Genomic DNA, 21,585 nt, shown 5'->3' with positions numbered 1-21,585 from the left:
CATGTCCAACTCTTCTATATCCAGTTTCTCCCTTTTGGGCAGCTTATGGAAGTTTGGACACATCTATAAACTAAAGGGGTTTTGGTTGCATTCCCTGTTTCAACAAACACATCCATGTGTTTCCCATTGCTCAGACCTTTCCATAGCAGGGGGCTCAATGGGAAGCACTGGTGAGATCCAGAGCTGTGAATAACTGAGATTGTCTTGAGACTGCAATTCCAACCCTCCATCACCCTGATCAAGGAACTGGCCAGGAGATACAGACTCAGCCAGCACATGAGCTCACACACCTTTCTTTGGAACCTGGGTTGCAAAGTGAGCATGAAGAGGTCAAGCCCCATCTTCTGGGGGATCCAGAGACAGGATATGATCAGGATCAAAGGCAGACCCCAGTGCAGCTGTAACACAGCCTGAGCCACTCTACATTTTAAATGAATTTTAACTTTTCCCCAGCAGGGTCTCGGTGTGCACATGGCAGTACAGCAGCAGAGTGCTCCAGCTCACATCAGTTCTGCTGTTTGCTTTAGCCTGGAGGAGCTGGCAGCATTTCTGCCACTGGCCTGAAGGTACACAACTTTTGCCCTCATACATAGGCCAAATCCTGAAAAGCTGTATTTTAAAAAATAAGTGCAGCTTTTCCAAAAAACAAGATTCCAAGCATAACCTCCCTTTATATTTTCCTTTCTACTTACAACATTTTGATAAAAAGCTAACAACTGTTACCTTCCTGCTACACACTCAGCTTTTCTAATACCAATTGCCACTATTTATATGACAAACTCCCTTGGACTATAAAATTCATTGACTTCAATCTAAATCACATAACAGTTGGTTTGTTTTTTTCTTTTTCCTCTGTAGCTATTTAAGCAGTATTCTCGTGATCAGGACAGTTACCAGCAGGATGTTGGGTAGTTGAGTATCCAGGAAGCTGATGAGAAGCTGTGTATGTCTGTCTGTGAAGGTCTGTTTCTGAATGTGATGAATGTCCTCCTCCATAGCTTAAACTAAGGAAGAAATTAAACATTATTAACAAAATGTACACCTATAGAAACAAAGAACAGTTATGAAGTATCAATCACAAGCCAAAAAGTTACAAAAAGACAGGGAAACAAAAGCCCAAGATCAGATAGATCAGATGTGCTACAATATCACAAAAAATGTTAAGCAGATTAAAAATGTACTATTGAAACCTAAAAAGCCAAAGGGTTTAGGGTGGGGAAAAACCTTACAAAAATCAAAGCTGACCACATAAAAGTTTATAAAGGTCTAGGTCAGAAAGACAGAGTTCAACTGTGAGAAACACTCACTGGGCACTTTTTGTAATGATTTACTGATAGCAAGTCTGCAAAGCAGATGACTATGAATACATGCCCACTTTAACTTTTCCATTTTTAATTCCATTGAAACTTACAGGACCTCAATTAAAAGGCTGAAATTACTAGGAAGCTGTAGTTTTTAAAATGGTTTTGGTACTTTTGGTACAATTTAATAAAATTGACAGTGAAAGCACTACCAAGTGATAAATCCATCTTCAGACCTCCTAGCATTAAATGCAAGTTAATGATTCACAGCTTTTATTTAACATTTTTAAGTGAGTCACCTAAATTAACATGATGTTTCAATCAGGCTTAATGGAAGCACACATAAAATATAGATTGTCTGGGTCCATGCAAAACCAATAATGCAGAAAAGAAACAAATGCAATCCAAACACCAAGCAACCTTAGGAACTTGCCAAAAGCCCTAATAATTTCCAGTTTAAAAAGCATAAAACAGAGTGAGAAGCAAAACAAACCCCCAAACTTTCAAGCTTCCCCAGACTCAGCTCTGCATACCACCTGTCAAATGGAAGAAAATGAAGGCCAGCACCACCAATTAACCATTTACCTGTTTCTTTTCTTGCTTTTGGACATCAAGTTTATGGGTAGCTGCTACTTACTCCAGTGCACATGTGAGACTGCTTCAATTTCAAAATTCAAGTGTAAACAAATGCCAAAACAACCCAAACAAGAAAAGCCACAGCCCTGCCTGCTGCCTGCTCCAAGGGAGACTTCCCTTATCTTTCATCCCTGGGGATGAGGGGCAGGCACTCTGCACCAGGAAAAATTAAACTCTCCATGCCAGGAACCATGACATCATGGGAAACTTTTATAGAAGACACCAAATAATATAAAAACTGGCAACACTGCTGGCTTTGCTTCATTTTCATTAAGAGGCAGATGAGCCTCTTAGAGCATTGTGACCTGCAAACATCATGAAGCAGCAAGAGCCTGTCTGTGCAGGACTTTCCTGCCTGAGATGCACTATCAGGGGATGTATTTTCCACTTCAGCAATGCTCTATAGTGAGCATGCCAGCTACAGCACAAGCCTAAAGAATGAACCAAAATCCTTTGAAAAAACAAAGAACCTCGGCTACTGCTTTTCTCAGTTGTGCTCATTGTCTAGCACTTTAACACCTTTCACAGCAGTAATTGCAATTTAGAGAATTGCCAAACCTAAATTCAGAGTCAGCAGATCCCTGTGCTTATGCTGTAGAGGACAGATCTTTGTGCAGTTCAACTCTATGCATCAGCAACTGATTTCTATTATATGCTGACTGAAATCTAACTATTTGCATCACTGCTATGGACAACTGGCAGACATGATTGCATGACACTGTAGATTATTTTTTTATTTACAGCATTAAACAATTTCTATTATTTCCAGACAAAAAAAAAAATTGCAACAGTGTTCTGCACATAAAACATTATGCAAGTAATAAAGCCAATTGAAGTGCAAGTATTTTCACTGAAAAAACATTAAAGTTAAGGTAGTTTGGGTTTTTGAACAAACTTGCATAGCTGGGGAAAAAACCCCTAAACATAGAACTTCAGGGACATGAGGCTTTCTTCGGGTCTTTTTAAGAAATAATAAAGCACTACATGAGAAAATAAGTTTCTAAACTGAAGCATGGCAGATTGCTCACAAGAATTATCTTCACTAACAAAAATGCTGAGCTTGTGGAAACCTTCCTGCAACAGCAATAGGTTGTATTTAGATTTTCTTGCAAGTTTACCTAAAACTTTTACCTATATAAAAGTATGTGGTGCTGACTTCTCTTTCATACACAATTTAAAGGCAAACTCTAAAGTCCTGCAGGAGCACAGCTTCCTTTTCCCATTCTGTATTTTCAGGTGAGAGGCACTCTGGTGGTGTTCAGGCAACCGGGGCTGCACTTGGCACCAAAAGCTCTTCCAGATGAGCAAGAGCCCAAACCCAGTACAGTATACCAAGCAATTCAACCTCATTCCTCCTCTTTAATTGTAAAAGAAAAGGTCATCAGCAAAAAGTGGATGAACTTTAATTAATCACCTGAAAATTAAAAAAAAATTGTTGTGAGGGTTTTTTATTTGTTTGGGTTGTTTGTTTATTTTAAATTTCTATTTATTCTGGTTGTTCAGGACTGTGATTAATTTCTCCCCTCTTCACTCCTGTACAATAAACACCTTTTTTTGGTAAAGGGCAGGCACAGTACACACAAATACCAGGAGACACCATAACACAAGCCTGCAGACCAGAGGCAGAATCCTCTGGAAGATCAAAGTAACTTGTAAACCAAACTTGGACAAAGACTTTGTAACAAGGAGTGTGCTAGAATTAGCACTGGGATACAAAATAACCTCTAGACTTCAGCACTCAGAAACATTGTTAATTACTAGAGCCTCAAAATTCTAGTAATGCTGGGCATCTTAGAACACTCTAAGTATATGATGGTGCTTTTTTTTTTTAAATACAAACTCCCAGCTCATAGTTAATGCAACCGCAACCTCAAAAATGAATCTGTCTTTCAATAAAAAACATTGTATTTATTTGAACAGTTAATTGTTTATTGTATAATTACTGCTTGCTGGAATGTAGATTCTTATCTCAAAAAGCCTTGCATATATGCCTTCAGTTTACATAAGCTTATCCTAAACAAGCACGGCAATCTGAGAGATTACTGCCTTAAGGTTTCTTTTTATAAAATTTAACTTTTTAACAGATGCATTTACACAGCATGTAATTCACATATCAAATATACATCCAGCATGGCAAACACCCTTATGGCTACCAAGCTCTGCATGCTCTTGTTTGGAAGTTTGTTACAGTTGTGCAAGTTGTTACTTGTCCTGAAATGTCAGATAAGTTACTGAAGAAACATTCCCATTACTCGGTACTTTGTTATGCACTGCTCCAAAAGCACTTGGCTCTTAGCACTGATTATCACAGTGATTTCCCACTCCCACTGTCATAGTGAACTGCACAATGGAGTGATTACTGCTAGGAAATAATATTAATTTGACACACTAATTTGGAAAAGAGTTCCCCCAAAGTATTTTTCATTGAAAAGATAACTATTACTCTAAATGAGATATCCTGTATAGAGTTATTATTTGTCATTGCTGTAATAATGCAATCAAAAAGTGTGTATGACAATGGAAGTTAAATGACTCAAGTACTAATCTGATTTTTTTCAGCTGCATCAGCTGGGCGAATAGAAGATTTTTACTTGTCCAGTAAAATTTCTGGAAGAAAACTGTTCAGTTGTTGCACTTCATTGTTACTAAAATACCTCAACCTTGATTTACAACTCCTTTTTGTTAGCTCAGATTAAATCTGTCAGGAATGGACCCTTCACACATCTGTTTGCATTGCTATTCTCACGATCATTTCTTTTCAAAGCATTCTTCAATCCAATAGTTTCATACAAATTCAGGTCTCCATCTGCAAAAGGTTATCCAGTCCCACTGCACTCACCACCCTCCTCAGGTGCCAAGGCAATTATCAGGTTTATGCTTCACACAAGCGAGGGATGCATTTCCCAACTTCACACTCAGATTGAAGCTTCATTTTTACATGGAAGCAAAATTTAGCTGCAATAAACACTGGACATAGAAGTAAGTACTTTTATTTCTTTTACTTTCTTCAAATAACCATGCTCTCCTAGGCATCCATACTGAATAAAACACAGAAACAGAAAACAAGCACTTTACATAAGTATTTTTTTCCCCTTTCGATGTAATGATACTCCTTTACTAACCATCAAGTAATTTTTTTTCATTTTTCTACTTTATTTTCTGGATAAATCTTCATTACAGCTCATCAGTTTTTAAGGTTGATTGATTATTTTGATTTGGTGCTTTCTGGGGGGTTGTTTGGGTTATGTTTAGTTTAGTAACAGCAATCATTCAAGTACCAGGGAAACCCACAATGCTTGCATGGAAAGCAGACCAGAGGGTGCAATCCCTTGTCCTTAGGCACTTGTACCTCCTGCCTCTCACAGAAAGGAAAAGTGCTACAGAAACCCCCAGATTAAATCCCAGAGCACTTCCAAAGCTGTGCTCCAGGTGAACCTGGACACCTACAAGACAAGTGGGTGCACAGGGAACTCCTGGCTCCAGGAGACCCCAGAGTGCTGCCGGCACCCTGAGAAGGGAACTCAGAGCCCCAGCACAAGTCTGAGACCAAAACAACCAAGCCCAAATGACAAAAGCCACCAAGCCAGCATGCACACAAGGCATCAGATTTGAGGCAGAGCAGAAATTTGATCTCATTTTTGCCTTACTGAAAACAAGAGCTCCTATGAGAAGATGACTCGGCACAGCCCCCTTCTAATGAAATCACCACAAAGGAGATTAAAAAGAACAGTGATAGCCTCATACTGGCAAGAAAATACCTTTAAAATCACACTTTGCAGTTTATCTTACTTGAGATATATGTGAAATAGGGGAAATATCAAACTTCCCTCGCTATCCCAAAGCTCAGACACTTGGCAAAGGAGTCTCTCTCCAACCAGCTATTCAGCTGTGCTATAGCAAATTCCACTCAGAGACAGAAAGCAAAGCCATAAAACTGACAAATGCACTGCTGAATATTGAAAATGTCATCCAAAATATAAGATACAGAAACTGACACACAGCTTACATCTCTTTTTGTCCACTGTATTTGATTTTAGATGTGTAAAATGCAGTTCCAGGTTGTACTACCTGCTGGCAAGTACATCGTTAGGATTAATATTTAATAGCTTTAATATTAGATATTAGAATATACAATATAAATATAATAGATATTATAATATATAATTAGAATAATAGCTTTAATATTAGATACAATGTTTATTACTTTCCTTAAATACTTCTCTTTGTTATTTTGCCTTTACTCAACATCTCCTGGAGAAAGAATGGAAGAGCATTACTTGAAAACTTCACTCGAATTTAATACAGATGAAATAGAGGGTAGATGGCTGCTCTTTGTAACAGCAAGAGTTCCCTGTTTGCTACAGTCAAGCTAGAATGTAATTCAGCACCCAGGGGTTATCTGCAGCTCAGAATAAAATCAAAATTTAAAAGCAATGTTATAGGTAGATTACTTTAATCCAGAAATAGGTTTCATCTTGTATTTTAAAAAAGCCATGACCCTAAGAAGCAGAGGAGGGAGTTGCCCAGGAAGAAAGTTCAATACCATTAGTAACACCAAGTCACTCCTGTCCAACACACTTATGGAAGTTTAAAAGCACAGAAAGCCCTTAAAAACAACCGAAAACAGAAATGGAGAATGTCCCAATAATTAATTCCAATGGAAAACAAATGCCTTCTCAGCCCAGAAACTCATTTCAGTGCAAAATATTTTTTAAATGTATACAATATGTGATTTTTCACTTCTATTTCCCAGCCACAGACATACTGGAGGGAGGGGGAAGACAGTGCAAACACAAATTTGGGTTGAAGCCTGAAAATGTTGGCAGGTTCAAGAAAAATAGGAAACCAGCCTACTCCCTGCATCTAATTCCCTTGATCCTCTCATTAGATTATACAAGACAAGACAAACCTTAACATCATATTTGCAAAAAGAGAAAGAATATTTAACAATCCAGACCAGCTGCAGTGTCCATGTGTCCTGGGGTGACTCTATGATGCTGAATTGTACCTCCATTCATCTGTTTAGCCCAGAAATCAGTTTTGTGCCTTTAAACCTAGATCTGAGAGTGAAACGGGGGAAGGAAAAGGAGTAGAATTTTATTTGTAACTGTATTTAAAAACAGAGATTGCCTGCACACAGATATGCTTGCTCTACACTATAAGAAACAAAAGAAAAAAAAATTGCTACTTGAAAAATAAAGCCCACTGCTGAAAAATCAAAAGAAAATCTCAAACTAATACCTCAAGGTACATAATGCATGCTTTTAAGAACAGCATACATTTCTAGCATTTGCCTAGCCTGTTCTTTTATTATAGCAAGAAAAAATAGATATTGATATTTTTAAGTATTATTAACATGATTCTTTAAGGTAGATACTTTTGGAAAGATGGAAAATACAGAATGAGACTGCAGTACTGAGGGGAAGTCAATAAAGCACAGAGGAGCAGCACTTTACTGACAAGCTCCAGTGTCCGTTGGTTATGGCACATTCTCCCTTTTAATGCAATTACACACTACATATCCAGTATAGAATATATCCCATCCTAACACACCAAAGGCAATCACCCTCCACTCTTTCATTAAAAATGAAGCTATAATGTTAATTTTCCCCTTCAACTCAAAGGCAGAGCCAGCAAGAGCATGGCTGAGGCTGCCACAATGTGGGCCAAGGATTGCCTGGAGGTACTTGTGAGAGGAAACTCTCATTACTTCCTCGCTTTCTAGGAGCAGAGATAAGGAGCTTCTAAGAAATAGATTTTGAGGTAGAAAATTACATGCAGGGAGCTGCCTCAATAAGCAAAAGTTCACACTGTTCCTGTTATTCTTCACCTGAATATGTATCACTTCTTAAGGAAATAAAGATATTTTATGACACAAAAGGTCCATCTCCCTTTTATTCCCATGTTAATGTGTCTGAACTCCTTATGCTTGATCCTTTTAAAAATGAAAAACAGGAAAGCCAAAATAGTCTTACTGGGACTTCAATACCTGAGTGCAAGTGCTGGCTTGTCTGATTAAGTAACCTGCAGAGTTCTTAACAACAAAGACAATATAATTCTGTTAAAAAAAAAATCAGTTAAACTCTGTCTTGAAAATATGTATGTGAAAACTAATATTCAGATAAAAACAAGCTATTTATAAACTTCAGTTACTACTAAGTGACTGGACAAACTACTTTATGTCATTTTTAATGCATGCAACCTAAACCAGCTTTCTTTATGAGGTTATTTATGACTGAAATGCAGTACATATGACGAAATAATTTTTTTTTTTTTGAATCAGAACTGGTAAATTTGGAACCACTTCTCTTGGCTTTGACAAAAAAAACTTTGCAACTTAACCAAAACAGAAACTCTGCAGCTTACAAAAAAGAAACTAAAATTAAACTACTCTACAATGTCAGTCTAAAGCTCCTGATGCATATTTGAAGATTTCAAGGTCTGGAAAGGAGCTTTCAGTGCTTTCCTGCTCTGAATATTCAAGACTAACTTTGATGTCCTTATTAAGACAGTATCATTTAAACAGACACTGTAACACATTCCTCCCAATTTGCATTATAATGCAGTGTCAGAAATAATTTTAAGACATTTGTTTGCCAAGCAGTGCTTTGGGGATTCATACATCTTCCCTGACAGCTTCTACTCAATCAGTGCCTGCAGAAACAGCAGTCCCATTATGGCCTGTGTAGCTTCCACCACTCTAAGGTCTGCAATCTTATTTTCTTGCCTTTTGAGACACTGGATTATTTTGTCACTACATTTATTTATCTTCTTCTCTTACCTTCCCTCTGTGAAAGAACTTTTGCTTTACCCAGCATAAAGAGAATAGCTGCGATTTTTAAAATTATAAATACTTCTCTCTTAGAGTTTTACTTACAATTTCAAAAGATTTTTGTAACAGACAGTAATGGAAATCTAACATTTTCTCTCTGATATGTGATGCTATTCTGTTGCCAAAAGTGTACTTGGGGCATATTCAAAACTCTTCTCTAGATCATTCCAGTACTAATGGTTGAACACACAGCATAATCCTCTATTACAGCTGAGATACACACAAAAAGATTCCATTACTTTTAATAACAAAATTTTATTTCAAAATATAAAAATCAGCAGAGCGTTATCTCAAGATGTGGGTTAGCCACATCAGAGCCTTAATAAATCACAATTCATTTTACCTATTGAAATGCTTTTCAACCCTCATCCTCCCAGTTATTACAGCATTGTATTTTGTGGCAAGCTTGAGCCTTACCTTTAGGGTACTAGAGGAATACTTGATATCCCATTTCTTACTAAGCCCTTTATTTTCCATTTCTATGGAAAGGATGATGCTGAAGCTGAGGTTTTCATCACAGAAAGAGGTAAGAAGTGCAGATACACGTGTGCTGTACACTGACATAGCCATCTTATGCTATCAGTGGGTTCCTTTCATCACCAAATCTGGAAGCACTTTCCAGTTCCACAACCCATGGAATACCTTGTGCTTCAGCCAGGCACAAGGAATAATCACTCTGATTTCGAGCCCCCACCACTGAGTCTCCAGTACTGAAAAAAGGCATTTTCTCCAGGTTTTGTCAAGTTAAAGTGCACCCCTGTGAAGAGCAGTGGTCTCATGGCCCACAGCCACTGGCATAGAATGGGGAGCTGCTCAGTGACCACATCTGAGATCACACATCCTGCCACCCCACAGCCAAAAATCCAGGGCCATTAGATGGGCTCTAAGCCTCCCACATCCACATATCCAGCACGGTGTTTTTTCCACATCCCACAACACACTACAAGGGCTAAGCAGCTCATACGAGCTCCTTCAGATTCATAACAAGAGGTATCCCTATGACTAACACCACTTCCATCCCAATTTGGGAGGTGTGCCCAGGAAAGATCTAACATGTTAACAACACAGTTCATCATAAAACACAGCAGCAAAGAGTCCTTTACATTAAAGGAAGCATCACAGGGTGTTATTAACCAAGTTTATAAGGAAAACTAGCATAGCTCTTGAATTTAGCTCTTAAACCTCTTCACAAGTGCTCTCCTCATCCTAAAACAGGTTTAAATTTACATTTTTAACCTTACAAAGGGGACCCTAGCTATCATTTCATTTGCCACAAGTCACTATTTAGCTGAAAATACCAGATGAACCCGGTTGCTTGTGAATGCTTCAACCAGAAAACGTGCATTGTTCCAAACTGTAGAAACACAGTCACAGCTACATGGCATTTACTTTGAGATAGGAAAAACTACACTATATTAAACAAATTCATTGAATATGCCCCTGATACTGATTTGAGCTTTCATGATCATCGTGTCTAAACAAAAACAAGTATTAACCCAGATCAAAACAGCATACACACATGAACTGAAATAATATCCTTTAATTGGTGAAAAAACCTGTATCCTCTTAAAAAAATAACAAAAGGGAAGGGGAAAAGATGAAAATCCCATCTCTCTCCAGTGGTGCTGACTATCAGCAAACTCCAGCTCACCAGTGCCAGCAGCTGAAGGTAGTTAGCACATGGCTGTGTTCAGAGTAGGGAGGAGTTGGCTTTCTACAATCACTCTTTGCACAGCAAATGAACAAATGTTCAGATTCAAGAAAAACTTATTGGAAATCCTGTTCTTGGCAGACTCAGCAGAACATCATGAAATGGGCCGAGCATGGGGATTGAAGGATTATTCACTGTCTAGCACTGGAATTTTTGACACGAAGATGAGAGAAAGTAAACAGGATGTGGTGTGAAACACCAAGCTGCCATATTTCTGAGAGGGATTTCCTGGGCAGGAAAAAGGGCAGCATGGAAGGTGCAGCACAGGCTGGTACACCCAGCCTGGCCCAGGCTGTGACCCTTTGTCTGGCACGTTCTGGATGGCTAAAAGCTCCCAGAACAGCTTGCCAGACATCTGGAATGCTAAATGAAGGACTGGAGCCCTCCAGCTCTTCTCCCATAACACTGCCAGCTGAAAAAAGAGGGATATCTCCAAGGAAATCTAGCTGTGTGACTGCCCCAAGTAGAACTCCTGCAGGATTATTAAGGAATAAATGCTCCTCAGTATCCTGCTGTGTAAACACTATTACTCTAAGATAAGGATGCCTAAGGGTGCCTTCTTCCTGCTGAGCATAATTGGTTGCATTTTTCCCAAGTCCTAAGCAAGCAACACAGGTAGGCATGTAGAAGGAAGATGATAAACAAGAAAAGCAATATGGGAAAGTAAAAGCTTGTCTAAACAGATGTAGGTTCTTGCTGAATTGTTTTGGAATAAGAAACTTTCAAGTGTGCAGAAATCCAGGAATAAGAGCCCCCTGCCCCTTTTTGTAGCATCATCAGAGAGGTTCTGAGGAGGCTCTAAAGAATGTAAGAGTCCACTTAGCCCCACGTGTGTCCAGGGCAATGAAACAAAAGAAGTCATGTAACAATGACAGAATAGCAAGCAGAAGTAAACCTAAAACCTATGAAATCTGCCCAGTGAGACAAATAAATCTAGTACTTAATAACCATGCATTCTGTTCTCTCAGAAAGTATTTCTCTTTGCTTAAAAATTCAAAGAATTTTCTTTTCTCTGCCACTTGCATGGTACAGCAAGAAATGCTGTGCTGGAAAGGCTGAACTCTGCATGCTGCTCAAAGTTATTTTTGTCACAGTTAAGGCTGCTAAGGAAAGTCTGAAGTGAGACTATTAATGTATTGCCTTTTGACTGGTTTTTGTTTCGGTTTGTCTTTTCTTTGTTTGTTTAATGTATGGAATAGGCACTCACCATGCAAAGCAGCTTCTTGACATGCAAATTTGTGAAAGCTTTGACAAAATACAACAAAGATATCCATGCAAAATACACCCACTTTATAAGAGCCCTAGTATTGTTTAAAATTACTATAGTTCAGGCATAGGTGCTTTTTTCCTGACAGGAACAAGGATTTTTCTAAAAACAGCCTCCTTCCTATGACAGCTTCATGCCAGAATCAGCAGCAACTCCAGGAAAAAAATAAAAGGTGGGCAAAAGTACAGAAGAAACAAGGTGAAAAGGTTGCTCTCTGTTGGTGTAAGGTAAACATGCCTATGATTAAAGTTAACAGGATGAAAGGCAAAATACACACATGGGACTGAAACACTTTTTGCATAGGTGGTGGAATACAAGCCCCCCTTCTTGCAGAACAATGTATTCTGTACCCTGTGTGGAGGATGTTGGCTCCATGGGAAAGGGCTCCCATCTGAAATGTCATTGTAGGTGATCTGAAGACAGATCTGGCACCCAGCTAACAGACACTTACCAAGTGCTCCTTCCTGCCAGGGAAGCAGGCAGCACAATTTCTGGGGGATGTTCATCACAGCCAGTGACATGGCAAGACTGAGCCCATCCAAACCCTGTCCAGAACAACTGGGAAGAATCCCTGCCAAAGCCACACAGCTCTGCTCCCTGCTTGTCCCCAGGTGCCACCTCTGGCTTCCAGCCCTCCAGCACAGATATCCAGCTCAAGCCATTCACTGTTTCAGCCAGGAGAGTTTTCTCATGGATTGACAAACAGGACCAGCTCCCTGTGCAGTTGCACAAACACCAAACAAAGACAAGGGAAGAGGAAGGGAGCCCCTTTCAGCAGCAGTGAGCCTGAGCAGCCCAGTTCAGCCTTCTCAGGTAACTACACCCTCACACTAGGTCTCAGCTCGCTCCTTCTGCAGATAGTTCTTTATCACCATTTCTCACTGCAGCAGAATGACACACACTGCTTGAAATCCTCCATGTAAAGCTGGCATTAAATCTCACACAGGTAAGCAGCATCTAAATCCAAACAAGCCTGCCTGGCTCATTTTGAAACTTTAGCCAAGATTTTGCAAGATGACCACACATCTGCACTGGGGAAAAGCTATGGGACACAGAGCAAGAATGCATTCAGCTTCTGTTCAGCCAATCTTTGACCTTCCCACAGCTGTGATTTCAGTGTGTGCTGAATGCAGGTGAAAAAAAAAAAAGAAAAAGAAAGGAAGCCAAACAAAAGCCAACAAGTCCCTGTAAGTTATCTGCACTATACCATGGACTACCTGTGTTTATTTTGCATGTATAAATGTTTCAGATATAAGATATGACAGAAAATTTGGTAAGATTTTAAAAGTGACCTACCTTTTAATATGTTTTTAAAACTTATTTAATGTTTCTGTGCCTTTTAATACAAAATTTCTATGTATATTCCCAGATTATGAGCTTTCCTTTCAATACTTGAAATACTACGCCATAGGGAACTTTCTGTAGAATGTGTTTAACAACAAACATTGGTTTCACCTCTTAGAACAGTTTCATTTGATGAAAGTGTTCTCATCTTTTCTAAAATACTCTGCACTTAGAGTTCCTATAGCTATGCAAAAACCCATTAGAATTTAAAATTGAGCCTTAACTAAAACACAATTATCACACAGCTGTTACAATAAGCATTAGTTTGACAGCTATGCAAAAATGAGTTTAAAAACCCATCATAACCATTTATCACAAAAGTGTAAGTCTCTCATTTATGTAAGTTTGCAGAAGAACTATCACAGTAACTAACTCTTTATCTTAGATTAGCTGTTATAGGCCACACTAACAATGTCAGTGCTATCTGTTGTAAAGAACCATATTGAATTAAATGACATAAAATCCCATATGCTTGGGTAGGACAGAGATGGATACAGACATAAAAGAACATCAGAGACCATGGCAATCACCATAAAACTTAAATCAAAACCAAAATAATTGTGACTGACTTTTAATCACATGTAGCAGATTTGAGTCTTAGAGCTGTGGTAATAGCAGAACAAGAACAGTGAGATCTTTCCACTAGTAAAAATCCTTTTCTAAATGAGTACCCCCACGTCAGAGAAACTGAACCAGAAGCCCCATCCATTATCAGATGTCTCCATGTCTCTTTTCAAGTAATTACAACCATTTCTCACACTACTACACATCACCTGTTTTCTGAATACTCAATAATTCCTGAGCAAGCAGCAAGTAAGCATGGCACACCTTGTCTGCTATTCCACAGCTTTTGGCCAAAAGAGGGTTTAAGCACAGAGGCAGGGTTTTCTGACAGCTACAGTAAAAGGCCAAAAGTGGCAGTGCACTCCTAGAACCACCAGAAATTCCTTCAAGATGCTGACAGGCTGTGCAAGGGGTCTGGGGGTCAGGAGCACCCCCTCAGCCCCTGCTACCAGGCTGCAGTGTCCCAATGTGTCCCTGCTTAGGTACCAGAGGGATCCCAGTGATTTCCATCAGCTTCCATCCCAATTCACCATCTCCTATTCCATGGGAAGAGTTATGTCACAGCAGGCCTGGTAGAAATGTCCTTGTAACACTTCACCACACATTTCCTTTGAGTTGATAAGAATGGAGGCATTGCACAGACCAAACAGTGCCTGCAAGAAATAAGAAGCAGGATAAAAACCAGATGGCTGAAGTGAAGCACAGGAAGACAGGAGCAATGCTTGTAGGGAGGAGAAATCATTTTGATGAGCTGAGACTGTGAACATGGCTCTCCACACAAAGGGAACATAACCTGCCACAACACAGCCTGCAAGAGCATAACTATGAAATTTGAATGAAATATTGTCATCCAGATCACCTAAAGGCTGAATTCTTTTCAAGCAAGTACCAGATGAACATGACACACATTTTTTAATTTAACATCAGGCTAATGCAGCTTCAGCTGTTAAGATGACTACCTGTCAACCACAATCAGAAACACCACTTTGAAAAATGTGATGTGATCTGTAACACAAGTTGAGGGCATGGACAGCATATTCTTTACAGTACATCTATACCTTCACAATTTCTTTCCAGGCTGCTGCAAGCCTTGGCAGTGACAGGAATGACTCTTCCATCCCCATTCCTCAGCAACTCCATCCATACAAACACAAGTGCTATCAGCAGTAGAGGAATCCACAAGCACCTAAAGCCCAGACTCTACTCATCACTGTGTCCAACATGTTCAAACCTTTAAATCTGGCCAACGAACAGGGTATATTAACTCTTATTAAAACGACATGGACCCAAAGAAGCCAGTCCAGGAGAATTTCAAGCACAAAATATAATTCATTATTCAGTATTTTCCCTGTTCTTGGTACATTCAAAGAAAAAAGTTTAAATGTTTCAGCCAACAAATTTTAAATGCATCATTTGTCACTACGTATAGAACCTGGAGATGAAATTTCAAAGAACTAAAACAAAGTTTTCTCCACATTGTTTCCTGAAGCATAGTATAAATATTGCCATATCATACAGGGATGCAATAGTACTAATTTGATTGGTATAGGCAGCAGGCAGTGATCTAATGAGCTTCTGCATGGTACTTGTCTTGGGATTTTTCTCCATGCCATTTCTTGTAAAGAATTCCCAAAATGTACATTTTGGACTGCATTAATACAGCAGCTATTAAAAAAATTGCAAGGTATGTTGTAAAACCAGGGGATTATTTTAAATATTAAAAAAAAATCATCAAGCAGTTGTATTTCCTGTAAAATCCAAGAAAGATCCACTTCTGCTTCTGCACTACCTATTCTTAAATGCCCTAGGAAATCCAAATCACCTCCAAAGAGCTGGCATGACCCTCAAGAGGTGATGAGAACTGGCAAAAGTAATACAGAAAGGACAGGTCACTGACTTCCACTGAAATCAACATTGCAACATGACCATAAGCATGATCAGTGATTAGGAAGAAAAATTGGAAAGAATTATATGGAGACCTTACTTTGCCATGCAAGCAGCTCCTCAGAGAAACTGCCTAAAGAGCTTCATGGGGCAAGGGTTTGGCCAAAAAGCTGCAATTCTCTGTGAAACAGGGAATGTACAGCCTCACATGCCAGGGAGCTCCCGAGATCTTCTCACTGCTCACTGCCTTAACTGCATCTCAAATGCAATGTGCACAATTCAGGAAGGGAAATGGACAACAACTTGGAGGAAATCTGGAAGAAATCTGGGAGAATAACTAAAGGAGCAAGAAAAAAATCTCTGGCAATAAACTTCAAAAGATTATGTTCTTTCTATTAAGAAAAATAAGTAAAGCAAGAAGTTAATTAGGATTCATAAGAATTCATACTCGACATATCTTCAACATTGATGAGGCTATAAACAAGACTCAGTGACCAGAAACTAAAGGCAGCCCTCTTCATATCAGAAATACAATATAAATCAGTCACTTGTATACTTTACTAAGAACTGTGCTGAATTTTGCCTCATTGGAAATTTTTAACTACACCTTCTAAAACGTAAGCTCTATTTTCAAACACAGATTGGGGGAAAAAAAAACGTTCTGTAGCCTGCATTATGAAGAGGTCAGACTAGATGATTGCAACAGTCCTTCTGACCTGATAATCTATTAATCTTATCAGACATGTCTGACCACTTTCAGAACCAAGTGCAAAGTCATCTATTAGCGCACCTATTTCAACGGGATATTTTTAGCCCGAGATTCTCTTTTACCTTTAAACGCCGTCGAGATGGGAACTGCAGATAAATCAAGCGAGAGACATAAAAGGCAGGCGATAAGGAAAATCTCATCGCCTAGAGAATACTCCTTTTAGTTGGCAGAGTTACACAATCAAAAAGCAACGCAAAGCCAATAAGATACCCTGTATTTTCCCCGCACTTCCCGGAACTTTGCAGAACTCTCCGCGGGACTGAATCGCTCCAGACAAGTTTTGGCTGAGAGGAGGAGGCTCCGCACGCCCCGGAGCAGCGCTTTAGAGCAAAGAGGCTCGCCCGGCTCAGCGGAGCGCACACCGGCGGAGAAATGGACGGGCGCGGGGGATGCTGGCGCGGCGCGGCCGCCTCCGCCGGCCCGGTGCCCCGGCGGGCAGCATTGTTCGGCCGGGCAGCGCCGGTGCCCGCGGCCCCGCTTCCCTCCGGGAGCCGGCCAGGGACGCGTGAACTCTTGAACCCGCGCCGCAGCCCGACGCGAGCCTCCGGGGCGGAGAGACCGCCCGCCCCGCCGCCGCCAGCGCCGCGGGCCGCCGGGGACAGCGGGGAGCCCGCGCCGCCGCCGCCCCCCGCCCGCCGGGACGCGGCCTCCGCCGCCCCGCCCGGCCCGGCCCGGCCTCCCCGGGGCCGCCGGGCCCCGCTCGTCCCCCGCCCTGCCCTGCCCCGCCGCCGGGGCCCCCCTCGGCCGCCCTCGGCCAGGCCCCGGCGCGGCCCCCGGCCTTTCCTGCCGCTGCCCCCTCGGCGGACCCTCCTCACCTGGGCTTGAGGCTGCCGGCGCCGCGCTCGTAGGCCCAGGAGGCGGCGGGCGGCGCGGTGCCCGGGGCCAGGGGCTCGGCGAAGCCGGGGGTCGCGGGGTAGTTCCTGTCCATCATCGGGGCCGCGGGGGCTCCGCGGGGGCCCTGCGCTTTTGAGGGCGGCGGGGACCGAGCGGGGCGGGGGGGGAGCGGCGCCTCATCCGGGGCGGGCAGCGCCGCGGCCCCGTGCGGCCCCCTGCGCTCCGCTCCCGCTCAGCGGCGGGCGGCGGGCGGAGCTGCGGGCGGCGGCGGGGGCTGCGCGGCCGCCGGACCCATGTCGGGCTGCGCGTTCCCAGGATGCTCCTCCCCCGCCAGCGCACTGGGGCTCACGGGCTCCGTGGCCGGGGGCAGGGAGGCCGCGGCGGAGGGGCCGCCGGGGCCGCCGCCAGCAGCGCCGGCGGGGGGAGCGGGAGCAGGAGAAGGAAGAAGAGGAGGAGGAGGAGGAAGGAGGTCTGTGACTCGCGGACGGGCGGCCGCGGCCCGAGGGGGAAGCGCGGCGGTGGCGGCGGGAGCGGAGCGTGGCGGGGGGCGGTAGCCGCCACCGGGGCGGGGTGGGGGGGCTGAAGGCGGGGACGGGCGGGGTGGCGGTGTCGGGTACGGGGGAGGCCGGTTCCTCGGTGAAGCGAAGCGCTGGCGCTTTGTTGGAGGAACCGGGGCGGGGCCATGTTGTTCCCGCGGAGGGGAAGCGCCGCCAGCCGCGGGCTCCGGGGCGGCCGCCGCCGCCAAGATGGAGCCCGGCAGCCGCCCCATTGTAGGGCGCTTTGTGGGGCGGCCCTCCCGCCCTGGCACCGGCACCGGGTGCTGACGCCGCTCCCCGCGCCCGGCCGCCTCCCCCCGCGGCGGGGAGCGCCGAGCCAGCGCCCGCCACCGCCTCTTTATGTGTCTGTATGTCAGAGCTTCCCAAAGACTCGGGCATTCCCCATGGAGAGGCCTGAACGGAATCGTATGATGGCATCGCAGAGTGCTTTGGATTGGAAGGGACCTTGAAGATCATCCAGTCCGATCCCCCCTGCCATGGGCACGGGCACCTTCCACTAGATCAGGTTACTCAAGGCCCCATCCAGCCTGGCCTTGAACACTTCTAGGGATGGAGCAGCCACAATTTCTCTGGGTGTTCCAGTGTCTCACTCTCCTCACAGTAAATAATCTCATCTTAATATCTTATCTAAACCTACTTCCAGTTTAAAGCCGTTGCCCCTCGTATATTGCCCCTTGTCAATTATCCCTTGTCCATTACCACATGCCCTTGTGAAAAGTCTCTTTCCAGCTCTCTTGTGTATGCCAAAAGTCAGCTAGCAGGAGAAGAGAGAGAATATTTATTTATTCTTTCTTTATTTTTCTTTAGTCTAAATTTAAATGGTAAAACTTCTAGAGGACTACTTTAGCTAGGACTGGCTAAAGCAGTTTGTTTTTATTTAGAGCAGCCTAAGCCACCTGGTTTGTAGATGGTAAATTCCTGTACCTTTTGCTGAATGCTTGTTAAAACAAAGAATAAGGGTGACAGGCACCATCTGCACGGAGCAGGGTAGCAGCAAAGGAGACATCAGGATGATGAGTGAACTGTGGTGTCTTGCTTTCCCTGCAGATTGAAGATAGGCAGGCCGAGATGAGCAGGAGGAATGTGCCTCAGAGGTAAAGATGAGGAACATGCTCTTGAAAAGAGGGTGACTGCACCTGAAGGCACTGCTCAGAAGAGGAAGGTGTATGCTAATGAGCGAGTAAGTCCTTTCAAGATTCAGTTTGTAGCACTCCAGGCAATACTGAACCACAGACTGAAATGAATTCTGTAGTGAAATGCATTTAGAAACTTGGCTACAGCCAATCAGATTAGATGTTAAAAAAAAAAAAGCTGTAGAAAACCTCAACATTGGAATGAAAAGATGGAGTGATCAGTATTAAACGAGAAAGAAGAAGAGTATGAGACTTCAGGAGGAAAAGCTGAGGTTCTGCTTTTCTCATGCCTGATTTCAAGAAGCAGCAGGAAGAAATGCAGCCATGGATGGGGAAAGAAAGGTAAGTGTGAAAGTCATCAGCACTGAGGAGAGGAGTGAAGTCACCCAGAGGCCAGGGCAGAGGGTGGAGGGAGAAGCAGCAGCTCACCAAAGCCAGAAACCAGCAGAGTGAGTTTTCCTCGTGTTTGCATAAGTTAGCACCTGTGTTGCTTGCAGCTGGAGGAGCCGTGTGGGGGGTGGGAGACTTTCTCTCCCCGGGAAACGGGAGGGTTGCTGTTTTACATATGAACGAGGCCTGATGACAGAAAATGACTCCAGTTGTATGCTAATAGTGCAGCGTTTGCCTGCTGATGCTGTTGAAAGTGCCATTTCCAGTGGGGAAGGACCCACAGTTTTTTATTTCCCTGCAGGATCTCCACTAATCGCCATTATATTATTACACTTAGAGCACATTGCTTCCCTCAAGTGGGGCTGAGAGGAGGGTGATACATAGAACTGATATGAAGTGCCTTTTCCATCTACTTGTAGTGTCTGGTTTTCTAGAGTGAACATGTTGCTGTGGAGTTTCTTGTCCTAAATTTGGAAGGATGTGTTAATAAATTGTAAAACTGCTAGTGTCTTGTTTGGTTTTTTTCTCAAGTAATAGCAACATGAACTGCAAAGAGTGCCGTTATGTTGTTTATTTCCATTACAGAACTGCTCTAAAGACAATGTGGGGGTGGGTACATGGCTGTAAAATCATGTTACATGAGAAATCACAAACAAGAACCCGTCCAGATTTGCAGGCAGGGAAGCATAGACAGTGCCTTCATACCACTAAATGAACCACAGACATAGTGCTTCCCTGAACATTGCTGGAGTAGATCCTTTTTTTCTGGCAATCAAATAGTGAAGTTGAGTGAAACAGAATTTTCAGCTGTTAAATTTAATTTCTGACAGCTGTTGTTAAGTTTAATTTCTTTTACATGTTTTTAATAGAGTTGGGTAGACTAAAAGCTTAATCACTGATGTCCACAACCATCAGATAAAGTCAGTTTATCCAGTGATTTGCTTTTCCTGTGTATGAGACAAATCTCGTCCTGAGATCAGGCAGTGAGACTTCCGCAGCTTTCTCATTAAACTGACCCCTGCTGCTCCTTGCTGTCCTCTGTCCAGGAAATCTTCCTCCAAGTTTGTGCATTTTATCTTTTTGTAACCAAATGGAATTTTGTAACACTTTTCTCTAAGACAACAAAAGAGTATGTTGAGAGTAAGTGCTTTTACAGTATTCTGGTACCCAGGAAACTTATAAGCAGCTTTTCTGAAGGATCTGTGCAGGGATAGAAAAATTCCTTTGGTAGATCATGTTAATTAAACTTTTTTTTAATGTTTAGATTAAAGTGTACATATTAAAATTTGTATTTAGCAGTCATGTTAGGTGTGTTAATCGTTCTGAAACTTGGACTCTTGTCTTAATAAGGAATGGTTTTGTTTCAAATGGATGTTACTTGCTGTTTAGGAACTGAACTTTAGTGGGCTAAAATGCCTTCTGAACTGTAGTGCATAACTTAGTGCCTGTAGCTAGTAGTGATATTGTATGTGCTTCTCTCTGAAGTCAAGAATTTAATATAATAAAAATATCTTGCTGAAACATAATACAATTTTTCTCTCTACTTAAGACCAAAATCTTAAGTTGAAGCACTGTAACACAATCTGTGCAGCGTACCAGCCTGAAGCACTACTGTTTTTTTTTTGTTTCTCATTTCTTTACCGAAACCATGAGTCTCCACTTGGAAAAAATAAATCCTTTATAGAAGCAAAAATATCATTTGATAGCTAGGAGACAGATATAAGTACTTAAGGTTACACTTTAATGGGAATCATCTGCTTAAAATCTGAGGAATGATTTCCAGTGCCGCAGCATGTGCTGCTGCCTCCAGATGTGGCGTGGCAGCAGGGCTGGGCTGCCTCAGCTGCTTGCAGACAACTCAAAGAAGAAACTGACTGTCCCTCCTTCCCTTCTTCACCCTCTCACTTCTAGTGATGAGCTCTGGCCACAGGGTGAGTCATGAATTCACTCCACTGGCTTCCCTTTTTCACCATTACCTTTTTCTGCCAGAGGTGATTTTTCTGTAATTTTGCTGAGCTGAGTCAGCTTGCCTTTGTGAGAGCTGGCTCAGCTGTAGTGAGCAGCCAGGAGGAGATGACAGAGAAGTCTTCTGATGGTGACATGTTGTCTTGGCTGGTGGTATATTCCACATGGAAATGTCTAGAGTCCAGGAGAACACTCTGCAGACAGTGCTGGGCTCCTCTGCCTGTGTGACACTTCAGCCAGAATCAAGCCAGCTCTGTTGCAGAACTGTGTGAGTTCACACACATTGCCCCTTAGGGGAAATTTCCTGCTTCTCTTTAAATCATTCATTGTTACACAAGGCTGAATGGCATTATTGCTTTTTGAGGTCTGGTTACATGTTTAGAGTGAACATATATCAA

The 21,585-nt window shown here is 42.5% G+C and overlaps 2 protein-coding genes across 2 annotated transcripts in view; one reads left to right on the top strand and one right to left on the bottom strand.

Moving 5' to 3' along the window:
• The window catches only part of QSER1 (glutamine and serine rich 1), a 44,244-nt gene extending 26,808 nt beyond the window's left edge, over window positions 1-17,436 (bottom strand). Inside the window, exons 1-2 of the mRNA XM_054635724.2 lie at window positions 17,124-17,436; window positions 895-1,004 (exon numbers count right to left, since the gene is read on the bottom strand). Coding sequence (XP_054491699.2) covers window positions 895-1,004; window positions 17,124-17,239 — 226 coding nt within the window. The 5' untranslated portion in view covers window positions 17,240-17,436. The remainder of the gene's footprint in view (window positions 1-894; window positions 1,005-17,123) is intronic.
• Window positions 17,437-17,893: 457 nt separating this feature from the next.
• CCDC73 (coiled-coil domain containing 73) overlaps window positions 17,894-21,585 on the top strand; it is a 95,191-nt gene continuing 91,499 nt past the window's right edge. Inside the window, exon 1 of the transcript XR_013182650.1 lies at window positions 17,894-18,879. The gene's annotated coding sequence lies outside the window, so the exon portion shown is untranslated. The remainder of the gene's footprint in view (window positions 18,880-21,585) is intronic.

Source organism: Agelaius phoeniceus, chromosome 6 (genome assembly GCF_051311805.1).
Source record: "Agelaius phoeniceus isolate bAgePho1 chromosome 6, bAgePho1.hap1, whole genome shotgun sequence".
NCBI lineage: Eukaryota > Metazoa > Chordata > Aves > Passeriformes > Icteridae > Agelaius > Agelaius phoeniceus.
The sequence above is the reverse complement of the archived record's forward strand: the minus strand, read 5'-3'. Positions and strand labels throughout refer to the sequence as shown.